Source organism: Erythranthe guttata, chromosome 14 (genome assembly GCF_056151865.1).
Source record: "Erythranthe guttata isolate IM_541 chromosome 14, IM_541, whole genome shotgun sequence".
In the NCBI taxonomy this organism is placed as follows: domain Eukaryota; kingdom Viridiplantae; phylum Streptophyta; class Magnoliopsida; order Lamiales; family Phrymaceae; genus Erythranthe; species Erythranthe guttata.
This window is the reverse complement of record NC_142546.1, coordinates 8539248-8553409: the sequence shown is the minus strand read 5'-3', so window position 1 is coordinate 8553409 and position 14162 is coordinate 8539248. Positions and strand designations below refer to the sequence as shown.

Here is a 14162-nt window from a genome sequence, read left to right as displayed (position 1 = left end):
AAATAAACAAATAAATAAAATTACATGTAGCTAGTTTCTTCTTAATTATTAATTTGAGTGGGAGCTTTTCAATATTTCCATCAGCTATTTCTGGAAAACATCATTACCACCATGATGTTTCTTTTTTCCTTATGCTAACAAGATTCCCTCTTCTTACCTCAATCAAGCTGCCACATGTCCTCTTCCCATTTGTCCAAATATTTTTTTAATAAAAAAAGTCAACACAAAGCAAGAAGACTTCATAAAAGGGAATCACACTAAGCTTCATTTCATAAGCAAAAGACTTTCAAAAAATCAAGAAATGATGAATCCTCCATTCTTGATCCTCTCTTCGGTCCCTCGGCTTATCGAAACTTCTATTACGTTTATTTCGAGTCGAAAATATCATATGTTCGGTACCGTTTTATTTGTTATGTTATTTTTGCAATGTATTCAAACAACGCAATCCCACCGCAGAAACATCGTCGATGAAAAAAACGACGACGACGATTCCAACCGCCATCTTCCGATAGAGCTCAACGTTTTCTTCCACTACGAAGACCTAAGGCTCGGGAATAAGATGCCGATCTACTTCCCGACAAACGACCCTTCGACCACGCCGCAATTACTATCGAAGCCGGAATCCGATTCCATTCCCTTCTCGTCATTCCAACTCCCTCAAATCCTCCAACTCTTCTCATTCCAAGAGGGATCCAAACAGGCCTTAGCCATGCAATCGACTCTCCGCCACTGCGAATTCCCCGCGATGAAAGGCGAGAGCAAATTCTGCGCCACGTCCCTCGAATCCATGCTCGATTCCGTCGCTAATATATTAGCGACGAAATTCAAATCCGTCACCACGAACTACCTCTCGGAACCGATACCCCTCCTGCAGAACTACACGATAACCGAAATAGTGACGGAGCAAACGGTCGGGAAAACGGTTATCGCTTGCCATACGCTGCCTTATCCTTACGCGGTTTTCTACTGCCACGGTCAAGTCAGCGACAATAAGATCTATAAGGTTTTGCTCGCCGGAGAAGACGGCGGCAAGGTGGCGGCTGCCGCCATCTGCCACCTGGACACATCGCAGTGGAACGCGGATCATGTTGCGTTTCGTGTTTTGAGGACTGTGCCCGGTGATTCGCCGGTTTGCCATTTTTTCCCTCCGGATAATCTCGTTTGGATTCCATTGTCTCAAGGGGAAAAATAGAAAAAATATATACTAAAAAAAATACATATATATGAAATATGTGACTGTTTTAAACATATGTAAAGTTTATAGTTTATTTTTTTATTTTTTTATTTTATTTTTGTAAGTGTAAAATAGAGGTGATTGCTATAATTATGTTTGGGTAGTGTTCTTGATTTTTCTAATTGTTGTGGTTTTTTGATGTGTGTACTGATGAAATGATATATGCAAAATGGTGATATTAGCTCTGTTTGTAAATTCTAATTGATTTATTTTTAGGGCAAAATACTCTTTTTTTTTTTTTTTTTTTTTTTTGATAAGTAAAGGGCAAAATACACTTCACCCCCTAAAGAATTAAAATTTTGCAATAAACCCCTTACAACCATAAAAAAGTGAACTTCCGCCCTTGAAAATAAAATATACATTGCACATTGCCCCAATAGTAGATTTTCTGGTAGATGAAGTGTTTTAGAAGGGTAGTTTTGTCAATTACTGTGCATCAAGTTCGGCTTTGATATATCCAACCTAATTTTCCGTTAAATGCTGGTATTCAGTTGATCAGTTGTGAGAATTTAATGATTTTTTAATTTTAATTATAATTGTATATATATATATATATTTTAATTTAAAGTTATTTGAATTTACTCTTATATAGATCAATATATAGATCATCATAGATCAAATTAATGATTTATTAATTCTAGAATTTACGGAGTTAGGTTTGGTTAAAATTGTTTTGAAATTAAATATAGATTTAGAAAATAAAGATAAGATTGAAATTAAATTAAAATTTATCATAGGCCTATTGGGCTATTGCCAATAAAACACACTTCTGGCACGGCCCAATTATCAAGTCCAAAACTTATATAATTTATGTAGCACGGAAACTCGAGGGCACTTTTTCATGTTTCCGTGTTTCCTACATGTTTCGGAAACTCGAGGGCACTTGCCGGACACTTTATGGGTCATTTTGCAATTTAAAAAAAAATTATAAACATATTTGAATAACAAAATTTCAAATATTCTTACTGTTTCCCTAATTATTTGCACGATTTGATAATCAATTGTCAAATTGATAGTTGATAATAAGATTTATTCCGAATTTGCTTGTATCAATATATATAAAAAATAGAATTTATATATAAAATAAATACTTATATATCTTTATATAGCATATTTATAAATATACCCTACAATTTTAATATTTACACGTTTCTCCCAATCTCCCATGTCCCCGTTTTTGGCATAGGCCGATTTCATGTATGATTGTTTTCATGTCCGTACTCCATAGATTTATCCAAATGACTAAAAAACCAGCAGAAATGTGATTTATCTTTAATTTAATTAAATCTTTATAAAGTCACCATAATCTTTCTACAAGCTAGAGAGAGAGAGAGAGAGAAGTACACACATGCAGAGATAGAGGTAGAGAGAGAGAGAGGAGAGAGAGAACACGTACGGTCATAATGAAGACTAATTAACTAACAAAATCTATTGAATTAAAAACTAGAGATGCAATGCAATGCACGAGTAATTAATATGATAATATTGACCAAAGATTCATTCAAACCAAAAAAATTAAAAAAAAAAAACAAGTAATGAATATGTTTGCATAAAACGAAACCAAGAGATCGATTTACACTACTGATAGAAGTCCAACCCAAAACCCTAGAAAAAAAATTAAAATCTCAACATGCAAACCATTAAACCCTAAAAAAAATTAAATCCACACTAATCCACGATTAACAAAACAATTAAACCGAATTAATCAAATCAAACATCAAAGGGACCGTTTGGATCGAGCTGTTTGCAGAGAGCGAGATAAGCCAAGTACAGAACCCGGTCTTTAGCTCCGGTGCGGTGGTTCTTGGTGTGCTTGCAGAAGTATTTGAGCTGTTCGAGTGTGCAGCAGCCGAGCATCTGTCCGAGGAGGAGGAACAGCCAGTTGATGGATCTCTTCTTGTCGGCGATTACGGGGCGGGCGGCGTTCTCCTGCCCGCAGAATTCGCACATGGGGAGCGGCGGGCTGAGCCAGGCTTTTGGTGCGCGGTGGTGCATGGCGTCTCTGTTGGTGGTGATGTATGCGGCCACCTCGTTGTACTTCTGCATCAGGTTGAATGAGATCGTGTAGCGGCGCTCGCAGCGGCGGCACTGGACCTCGCCGCTCACGGCGCCGATTTGGTTTGAGAGGAGGTGGTTGAGGCTGTGCACGGTGGCGCGGAGGTTTGTTGACCATGGGAATGGTGGTGTGATGGTGGGGGATCTGCCTTCCGGTGGGGGTCGGGATTGGTTGCGACGGGGGCGGCGTGGACGGAGGAAGCCGACGGAGGTTGGCGATGGCGGCGGCGGCGCGGCGAGGGGGAGGGGTGGGTTGTTGAGGTTGATGAAGGAAAGGCCGGCGGGGGTGAAATTTGGTGGGTAGAACATTTGGTTGAAGTGGGGTAGATCCATGGGTAGTGTTATTGGAAGAGGGAAGTACTGATGAATCTGCGGCGGCGGAGGGCGGTGGTGCCAGTTTTGTGGGGTGGAGAGCAGACGCGGACGGAGGGAGGTGGTGGCTGTGGCAGTGGGTTGGCTGGACAGAGATAGGGTTAACGAAACCGTTTCGTTCTCACCCACGCCGTTATTTTCATTGACGGCGGCGGGGGGAGATTCATTGACGGCGGCGGGGTGAGATTCATCATCGTCGGCGGAGGTGGAAGAAGAAGAAGGGTTCATTATCGGGATGGGTGAATTTTGGGCACTGCTCTTTCGCTTTCGGTCCATTTCTTTATAATGAATGCAGTAGAGAGAGAAAGAAGGCCTAGAGAGAGAAAGCTAGGGCAGAAAAAGGAGGAAGAAATTAAGAAGAAGAAGAAGAGTAGAAGAAGTTTGTTAGAGATAAAGATGCACAAACAGAAATGCCTGAGTTTATTTATTTATTTTTTATTTTTTTATTTTTCATTCGCGGAAAAAGAATCCCATCACCTACTAATGCGGAGTTTATGCCCATTCAAATTCTTATTTTTTATTTTTATTTTTATTTTTAATTAATAATATATATATTATATTGCAAATTAATTGCAATAAAAGGAAGCCCAAAAATATTGGAGTAATATAAGAAAAAAATAAAATGATAATTTTTTTTTTATTTTTATGTATTTAAAGGAGGAATTATATTATATAGTAGAAATGTAAAATGATTTCGTTTCAAAGATTTAGGCTTATCCAATCAGAAAAAATAGCAAACGTGATTAACTTTAAGATGTATATTACATTTTTGAATTTAAATAGGGCTCAAGTTTGTTAAAAAAGAAAATAAAATTGTCTTTAAAGATTTAAAAGTTGCCTCTAATTATTTGTCCAATTAGGACCAAATTTATTTATACAAGAAATGTATTTATTGAGATAAAAATATTGTTTTATAAATGAAATTCAAAATATTAATAACTAGGGGTGGAAGTGATTTAATCGAAAACTCTATTTTTTTATATTATATAAGTATAATTTCCGCAAAAAAGTGCAATTTTAGAATTATATTTTTTATGCCATGTATTTATAATTATTTATTGATAATTTGAATTTTTATAATATTATATTATTGATTATATCATTACTCATTACATAAGACAGAATGTAGTACGAATGTACAATATACCACCTGACATAATTAACAAAATATACCACCTGACACTCCCAGTAGTCACACTGGTGGTGCTGCAGTCTAATTCTAATTTTGAATTTTGATTTTTATTTCAATTTTTCTAAATTGAATAAATTTAAACGTTTATTGCAATTATGTAAGATGAATTTAAATAGGGCTTAAAAAATACTAGTATTTTAAAAAATGAGGAAAATAATTATTTAAATACGTGACAATTGAAAAACAAGCATATTTGAAGAAAATATTACGAGAAAAAAATGCTATCATGATTTCCGAGAGTTTTCGTATAGATTTTTTTTTTCTTTTACGAAAACGCCATTAACAATAACAAAAAATGAGATAGTAAAGATAAAAAAAAAATAGTAATTACACATAGATGCCATTAGGGTTTTCTTAGGCTTGACCTAAGCATTAACACCGTTTATATATAAAAAAAATGTTCATAAATGCAACTGAATTATTGAATTAAAAAGAATATATTATTCTTAAAATTAATGTATTTCTTAATTATTATTTTTTTAAATATATTATATGATTGCTATTATCATTACAGAGACACAAGTGTACGAATGTATAATATACTGTCTGATCGATTGATTATGATACAGTGGTACCTTTTATCTTTCTATATGAAAATATAATTTGTATTAACTTATTAATTATATCCACTAATACAACCAATTAAAAAGAAAAAAAATTAGCGTTGGGATTATTAGAGAAATTAAACAATGTACTTAGGTTCTTAATTACTCCTACACGAACAAGCACGAAATTCTGCGTATTTATAGCTTTAACTAATTCCATGCATATCGCATTAATTAGCCAATTCATTGAATTTTCCTAACTTTTAATGCAATTATATTACTACTAATTCTTACTCACTTCGTTTTGTAATTAGGTTTTTAATCTAACCTTGTCTTAGACCTACAAACCAAGGGACATCATTTTTTCCCGTGTATGAACAAGATCGATGCACGGGATAATATTTTAAAAGTGGAAAAAATAATTATTTAAAACATGAAAATAACAATTATAATAAGACAATAAATTAAAATTTATATAATAAAATTTATTAGTAATATTTAAATAACAATATCAACATTCATACAAATCCAATTTAATACAATCTTAATCTCCAAAATAAATTACATAAACTTAGTTGTCATAAAATGAAATCGATCGTTAAAGAAATGAAGTAATTAATACAACAAAATTTTAGAGAGCGAAAAAAAAATGTGTAAATGTAATTAGATATAAGATTATTAATTACTAACTCTCAAAGAATTAATTCAGATTATCATAATTCTGTCAATTTGTTTGAATTTAAATTCGTCAATTTATGCAACGGGACTACGCATAACGCGGAACGGAATATTGGGCCCATTCGAATTGAAAAAGAACGTCACGTGTAACAAATTTCCGGCCCAAACAAATTCCCGCCAAATTAGATAGAAGCAATTTCCGCCGTCCGATCTTTGTCGCAAAATCCGACGGCCATCATTGCGCCAGCCTTTTACGTGAAATCTCAATAGTACAGACTACAGAGTATCAGCACCACGGAATCCACGCCGCTCGCCTGCTGGAAGAAATTTAAACCCCCAACACCCGCCCCCCCCTCCGGCGCACGGCGGCGCGTGAGCTGGAATCGGAGATGTCGCCGAACTCCTCCGCCGCGGGTGCTGTTCGGCGGCCGGAACGATGTCGTCGCCGTGCGAAGTTCAGGTACGAAATATTCGAACCAATCGTTCTCGCATCTGAGCTGAATACTCTATTGATGATTTATTCATGGCGAAATTCGAAACTCGAAATTGAAATTGAAATGGATTTCAACTCCTTCTCTGAATTATGGAGATGTAATTTGGAATTACTGATAGTTCGCCACACAGAAATGCATTTAGGTTAATTAATCGGGGCCCTGTAGAATTATCACTACATCTAGGGTTTGATGCTATCAATGTACAATCACACATACACAAAATACATTAATTAACGCTTGTTACAATAATTAGTTTAATTTTGATGGTGGCTGATGAAATGAAATTACCAGAAATATAGCTAAAATTAAGTTTAATCTTGGGCTTTGATTTCTGTTCACAGTGGTTTGGCTTGTTGGTTTTCTGTCACGGGCCAAGTTTCGGGCTGCGTTCATGGTTAAATTCATGTTTAATTCGTTAATTGATTTTGATCGTTTAGTTAGAGTTATAGTTCGGTTAATTCACGTGTAGCACTGGTTTGGTATAGTTTGAGTAATTAACTCGGTCGCCGTAGTTTAGTGTATATTAGAATAGAAGAGCAGCCTTGCTATTATTATTATTCCCTTCGTTATTTTTCGTAAGCAACCGCTAAAGGGGTGTTTGGATGTAGGCATAGCAAAACGAAGATGGTGAATTAAGTACCTCGTTGTGCGGTGGAGGATTGAAGGCGAGCAGCCAAGAGAGGCCGGTTACTTATATTTGAAATTTTGCTTCTCCTAGTAATGTAAGTTAAACGACCCATAAGCTCCAACTCTACGATTATATAAACTGGGCATGCTTAGGTTGGATTGTTTGAGAAGGCTAGTTTGTTTCGCTATTCTTGCGGAATAATAAACGACTCAAAAGTTCATCACCATATGAGTTTTTATTTATTTTTTATTTTTTATTCCCCTTAAAGACATCTAAATTGTAATTCGTCGTGTCGCATTCGAAACTTTCTACTGATGGAAATATGCAATTTGAACATGCCCATCAAAACCGAGACATGAATTCGTTACTTGTTCCTTAGAAAGTCGTGATTTGTGTACATTACAATTTGATTGAATATTTTTGCAAAACGGGATTCAAAACGGGATTCAAAATGGAATAACGAGGCAGCAATTATATCATCTGCATGAATGCTGTGAGTTGCATATCTTGATCTCTCCTGATTTCGTTACTTTGTCCTTAGAAAGTCGTGATTTGGGTACATTACAATTTGATGGAATATTTTCGCAAAACAGTGATTGAAAATGGAAAAACGAGGCAGCAATTATATCATCTGCATGCATGCTGTGAGTTGCATATCTTTATCTCTCCTGATTATTTTCTTCTAATTTTTTATTTATTTTTTTGGAACAGAGGAACATGAAGATGAGCTACTTGTACGTAATCGGGCGATTCCTCGTTTTAGTAAAATTCAGACAGCAGCTCGAATTATTAAGGTATGTATGAAACTTTCCTCAGCTGCATGCAAAATCTGTGTAGAAAGTAAGTATGTTTTGTTGTTGGAATTTAATGCATCCCATCTTAGACTTGTTTCACATACAATCCATTACGAAAACTGCCGAAGTACTCAACAAATTCAGCACCTTACATCGAATATGTTCGCATGTTCGATTTTCTACCACATGTTTCATTCTACCTTACAATAGTACTTTCGACTTGTCGCCATCCATCCCTTTCTCATCTCCCACCTCACCCCCCACAATCTTTATGGATTGTCATTATTGATGAAGTTCGAAACGAAAATACAACTCATCAAGAAAGCAATTTACAAAACTACCCTCAACCCTAATTCGCAACACGAGCACCCTCTAACTGAATTTGGCCGTTCTTTTCGCTCTTCTTTTCGTTCAATGTCCTCAAAGTAGACCTCCACTTGAAGAAAGTCCCGAACAAACTCTCCATCTCCTCGAGTGTCTTCCCCTGCGTCTCGGGGAACAAGGTGTAAAAGATCACCAATGCAATAGCAGCTACCGCTGCGTAAAGAAAGAACGTCCCTCCAATAGTTATAGACTTGTTGAGGGATAAGAACGTCATTGATATCACCCCACTTGTGACCCGATTCACCGCCACTGCCATAGCGCACCCTTGTGCCCTCAGCCTCAGCGGGAAAACCTCCGAACTGTAGACCCATGTAATGGGGCCCATCCCTATCGAGAAGAAAGACACGTAGGACAAGGTCGACCCGATGCACAGAGCGATGGCCCAGATTAACTTGTGCTTCGCGTGTTCGATGACAGTGAGCCCGATCGCTAGGCCCGACAGGGATACGATCATCCCCACCACACTGGAGAGGAGCAACGGACGCCGTCCGATCTTGTCCAGCAGAAACGTGGCCACTAAGATGAAGACCGTCTTCATGAATCCGACTGCCATCGTCGCCAGCAGCTTGTCGGTGGTCTTGGTGATCCCGGCCTTTTCGAAGATCTCGGGACTGTAGAGGACCACAGAGTCGATGCCGCTCGCCTGCTGGAAGAAGTGGATCCCCACCGCGCATATCAATATGTGGCGCACAGCAGGGGTCGGGTGGAGGAATAGATCCCGCCAGACTCCTCCACCCTGGCTCTTCTTAGAGACCGCGACGACGTCTTCGTCGCAGTGTTCGGGGATTCCGGCCGCCTCTTTGATCTCGGCGAGTCTAAGTTTGGACTCTTCAAGGGAGTCGGAGGTTCGGTCGAGGACTCGTTTGGCATCGCCGAGTCGACCCTGCATGACGAGCCATCGGGGCGACTCGGGCATGGCTAGGACGCCTAGTGCGAGGAATACGGAGGGGATTGCGCCGATTCCGAGCATGAATCGCCAACCGATGTTTTCTGGGAGCTTGGAGAAGGCGAAGTTTGAGACATAGCCGAGTAATATGCCTATAAAATGGTTAAATGATTTAATATTACATTAATTTTGAAACAAGAAAAAGTAACTTTAAACTAATATAGCAATTGGCATATTTGAATAAAATAAAATAAAATAATATTTGCTATTTATAAATCTAATTGATATATATATATATATATATATATATATATATATATATATATATATATATATATATATATATATATATATATATATATATATATATATATATACACACACGTCTTTGTCGTGAGGCTGGCTGTATGGGTAGGACTTAGGAGTAAGAAACAATGCACGTTGCTTTCAATTTGTGGGCACAACCTAAAATTCTGGAACCCGTGATGTAGATTGTACATACATGTGTACAATGTATATATTAAATAAATTTCTCAAAAAAAATATATATATTAAATAAGTGTTCATCTCTGTCAATTATTGTTCTCATCAATTAAATAAATTATATAAAAATATTATCTTTGATTGTCCTATAAATTTAATATTCAACAAATTAATTAATTAATAAAAAAAAATCACGAATGGTGTTACTTTACGAACTGGAGATTTCATGTGCACGAAAAGAAAAAAAAAACAGAATAAACTACCGACAATTAAATAAACTCGAAACTCAAAAAATAGTAAAAAGAAATTACTGTGTACCAAAATTGATGAACACTTCGGGGAAAGAACTGAGGAACCCCCGGGAGGAAGCGGGGGCCACCTCAGCCGTGTACACCGGAGCAATCATGAGAGCGTAGCCGACCCCGATTCCGGCGACGAAGCGGCCGACCATGAGGAATGCATAGTTTGTGGCGAATCCCATGAGCAGAGCGCCGACGAAAAATATAGCTCCGGCGAGTACGATTGTGTACCGGCGGCCGATCCAGTCGGAGGTACGGCCGGCAGCGGCGGAGCCGAGGAGGGAGTAGACGTTGAGAATACCCATCACCACCTCCTTTTGGACGGAGGTTATGCCGAATTCTTCCTGGATGTAGATTATTGCTCCACTCATCACTCCTATATCTGTTTAAATTAATTGGGTTTTTGCATTGATAATTAGTTTGAATTAATCATGTGATTAGTAATAATGACGTAATATAATTATATAAATTATGAAGAAAAAAGAAGGAAGGCTTATTACCATATCCAAGTAAAATGGAGGTCATGGAAGCTAAGAAAGAACAAGCCAAAGCGTACATGTTTCTCTTGGGTTTTTTAGGCGGGTCGAAACCGGGTATGGGTAAACGGGTTTGGGCACCATTTGTTTCTGGTTTACCAGAATGGGCCATAACGACTAGGGGAAGAAGAAGAAGAGAGTTTGAAAGTAGAGTGATGGATGTTTTGTGTAGGTTGGGTGGTGTGTGTATATATAGAGGAAGAATAGTGATGACGTCAGAAATCTCAGTTATTACATCATCAATTTTGAGTTTGCAAGTTGCAAATATTACTCCACTTGTTATAATACGGGTCAGCCGAAAAATGAAGAAAATCGGATTCCCATTCCATTGATGACACGTGGCAGACTCATGTGGATGATTCATTTGCTTAACCTAGCTGATCCGACAGGAAAAAAACTTGAACTCAAGTTTTTTTACGAGTCGAACTCGATCTTTTTTTAGTTGTTTGTGATCACACGAACCTTCCTTTTATTTATTTTTAAATATTATTTTTTATTTAAATAATATATAATAATTTAAAATGTTATAATGATAATATAAAATGAACATATAAATATATATAGTTACAGTTCATTATTTATTTTGTAATTTTTTTTGTTATAATATAAGTAATTTTATTAAAAAAAATAGCTAGAACCCGTCAAAGCACACGAGTTTGGCTCCTTCATACCCCTAGCTTAACCTATTTTTAATATTGATTTAACCGTGCAAATTGTTGTAACTAATTTAGGATTATCTTTATTTGCTTTTATCATTTGATTAATTTGTTTCCACCTTAGTAATTTCAAACCAAATAATTTTCAAAAATTTGATTAATAAGTTTAATAATCACTTGTATTTCTTTGTTAGGTCTTTTAATTTGGACCATATATCTTCATATACAATCCCATAAACTTTATGGTACTATATAATATATTAGTAATTAATTTTTGATTTTTAGTTTGTAAAGTTTGTGGGTAGTTATTTTCTGAAAAAAATAAATAAATCGCAAAAAAACAAAATAGTCACATACAGAAAACTGTGACAGCTTGTGAAGTCAAATAGTCAAAAGTGGGGAGTGACAAATAACAAGAAATGAAGCTGCATCGAAATAGAATATAAGTTTATTATGAGATTATTGTGTGTGGTCTGGACATTGTTGGTCAACTATGAGGGGCAGATATTATTTATTTTCTTGATTTTTATTTATTTATTAATAATCATATATGAGGTCAGACTAAATTACAAAATTATTTATTTTCGTAAATTTAGACTAGCGTGAGTTACCTTTCTCGTATGGCTTGTAAAAGATTATATTACGCCTATCTCATGAGATCAGACTAAATTACAAAAAAACCCTCTATTTTTTGGGTAACAACAATAATCCCTTAACTATTTATCATCTTATACATAAATCGTTACGGTATTCAATTTACTTACTGAATGAGGGGTTCTTTCGTAAGACATTATATAGTTGAATATGTGGTTGTAATTACTCGAAAATAAGGGAGTTTCTTCCGTAATGGCTACCTTTATACCAGCGTTTGCCGTAATTTACTCTAGTTTTTAACATCGTTGCGGTCGTTTGTTGTTGTAGTTCGATCTCGATTATCGACTTGTATGTGTACAAACAATCATATAAGGTATTAGAGAAAATCCTTTAGATAGGACTTGTTGTCATCTTTACCACACACTCATAATTTAAAGTAGACTTTTCAATGATAATTGAACCAACTCATTGTCATCATTTTGAATATATTCATCTATTATCAATATTAAAAAAACAAAAAAAAAAAAAATTGAGGGAGGGAGGAAATTTCTTGCTTTAAAAAGGACACCCCGTTTTTCGTAAGACAAATTTTCAACTAGTCATTATCTTTGACTCGTATATATACGTCATATGAGTCCAGTTTTTGGTGAAGTTTGTTGAATTAAAATCACATAGCGTTGAGATAAAATACATTGCATTCCCCTACTTAACAAAATAAAATAAAATAAAATAAACCATGATTAATTTTTCCAAATATAAATAAAAGAATGTGTAGCATGTACACGAAAACTACGATACGGAAAACGGACACGGGGAAACGACATGTCACGAAAATAGGGATGGATACATGAATTTAGGAGAAAATGCGTAAATATTAAAAATATAGGAGTATAGTTATAAATATGCTATATAAGTTTATATTTTTATATAATTTTTCTATATGTTCCAATACAAATATATTCAAAATAAATATTATTATCAACCATCAGTTTGAAATTGATTGTTAAATCATGTAAGTAATTAGAAAATCAATAGAAATGTTTGAAAATTTGTTTTTTCAAACATATTTCTAACTTTTCAAAATTTACAAAATGGCCATAAGGTGTCAGCAGGTGTACTCGAGTTTCGGACAGGAAAATATATCCGAAACGGGCCTATGCTAAATAATAATAATAATAATAATAATAATAATAATAATAATAATAATAATAATAATAATAATAATAATAATAATAATAATAATAATAATAATAATAATAATAATGATAATAATAATAGTTATTATTATTATTATTATTATTATTATTATTATTATTATTATTATTATTATAATATTTATTATGTGTTTATTTATTTATTTTTTCTTATTCTAACTGCTTGCACATAGTTCCAAATTTCAATCATGAGAAAACATATATCTTTTTCATTTTTTCAATTGACAATTAATAGAAATGCAAAATCAAACACGGCTCAAGCACTCCCCCACAGTCCCATACGACACCGTTATGTCGATATATTCTGATTTTTCAAATGATTATAATTTCATATATCCTTTTCACGTAGACCTCAACCATATTAATATTTAATACTACTACAAAATAATTAAAGTTAAAACATTAAAGTAAGTCAAACAATTCACACGTGTATTGAAACTTCAACAATTCCAAATATATATACATAATTGTAATATTTTAGTTCCTATATAAATAAAAGGGCAAATAATAAAAAATGCGCTGATTTTTAATTTTTGTTATATACAGCGCACATATAAGCGCCCACATAATTCGAGTATGCTTCGTATCTGATTACGAGACTCCACTACTTAGTAGTTGGACCTAATCAAAACCTTCATCACGTTATAATTATTGCTCATAATACACAGTCTATTCTATACTACATCGGGTGAAATATATTGGATATATCTTTATCATTTATATACACCCACACGTACATTGGTATGTGTAGATCAACAGTAAAAAAAATATGCGGTGTAATCTTCACCAGATATAACATAGAAATAACCCATAATACACAAGCTAACAAATATGTATATAAATTAGGTAATATTAAATACTTATTTCATTTTAATATTATGCTAACTAAGATGTCACTGGCAATGATATTATGGATCCACTAATTAAAGGGTGTCCCCACAAGTTTGGGACTTGATTTATATGGTTGGACCAACCTGTTCAAATTTTCAAGTATATCATAAAATAAAATAAATAAATAAAAGATTTCGACACGGTATTATGATTATGCAAGCAAGTCGTATCTTGTAAATAAAGAGCAAAAATATCATTAAAATTAGTAAACATATATAGTAAATTAT

At 34.9% G+C, this 14162-nt stretch overlaps 3 protein-coding genes and 1 long non-coding RNA gene across 4 annotated transcripts; 2 read left to right on the top strand and 2 right to left on the bottom strand.

The window, feature by feature from the left end:
- Positions 1–266: 266 nt before the first annotated feature.
- LOC105952014 (BURP domain-containing protein BNM2A) lies at positions 267–1457 on the top strand. Its single transcript, XM_012975510.2, has one exon. The coding sequence runs from the start codon at positions 302–304 to the stop codon at positions 1190–1192; it is 891 nt and encodes a 296-aa protein (XP_012830964.2). The 5' UTR covers positions 267–301; the 3' UTR covers positions 1193–1457.
- A 1237-nt stretch (positions 1458–2694) lies between these two features.
- On the bottom strand, positions 2695–4130 carry LOC105952015 (hydroxyproline-rich glycoprotein family protein). Its single transcript, XM_012975512.2, has one exon. The coding sequence runs from the start codon at positions 3935–3937 to the stop codon at positions 2945–2947; it is 993 nt and encodes a 330-aa protein (XP_012830966.2). The 5' UTR covers positions 3938–4130; the 3' UTR covers positions 2695–2944.
- A 2226-nt stretch (positions 4131–6356) lies between these two features.
- Positions 6357–9415, top strand: LOC105952066 (uncharacterized). The gene is made up of 3 exons (XR_016029480.1): positions 6357–6536; positions 7179–7292; positions 7910–9415. It is a non-coding gene; the product is annotated as an uncharacterized LOC105952066 (long non-coding RNA).
- LOC105951993 (polyol transporter 5-like) lies at positions 8033–10907 on the bottom strand. Its single transcript, XM_088812836.1, has 3 exons — positions 10545–10907; positions 10064–10426; positions 8033–9414 (listed from the first exon to the last, which is right to left on the bottom strand). Exons 1-3 carry the CDS (start codon positions 10690–10692, stop codon positions 8342–8344), a joined length of 1584 nt encoding a protein of 527 aa, XP_088668962.1. The 5' UTR covers positions 10693–10907; the 3' UTR covers positions 8033–8341.
- Positions 10908–14162: the final 3255 nt, after the last annotated feature.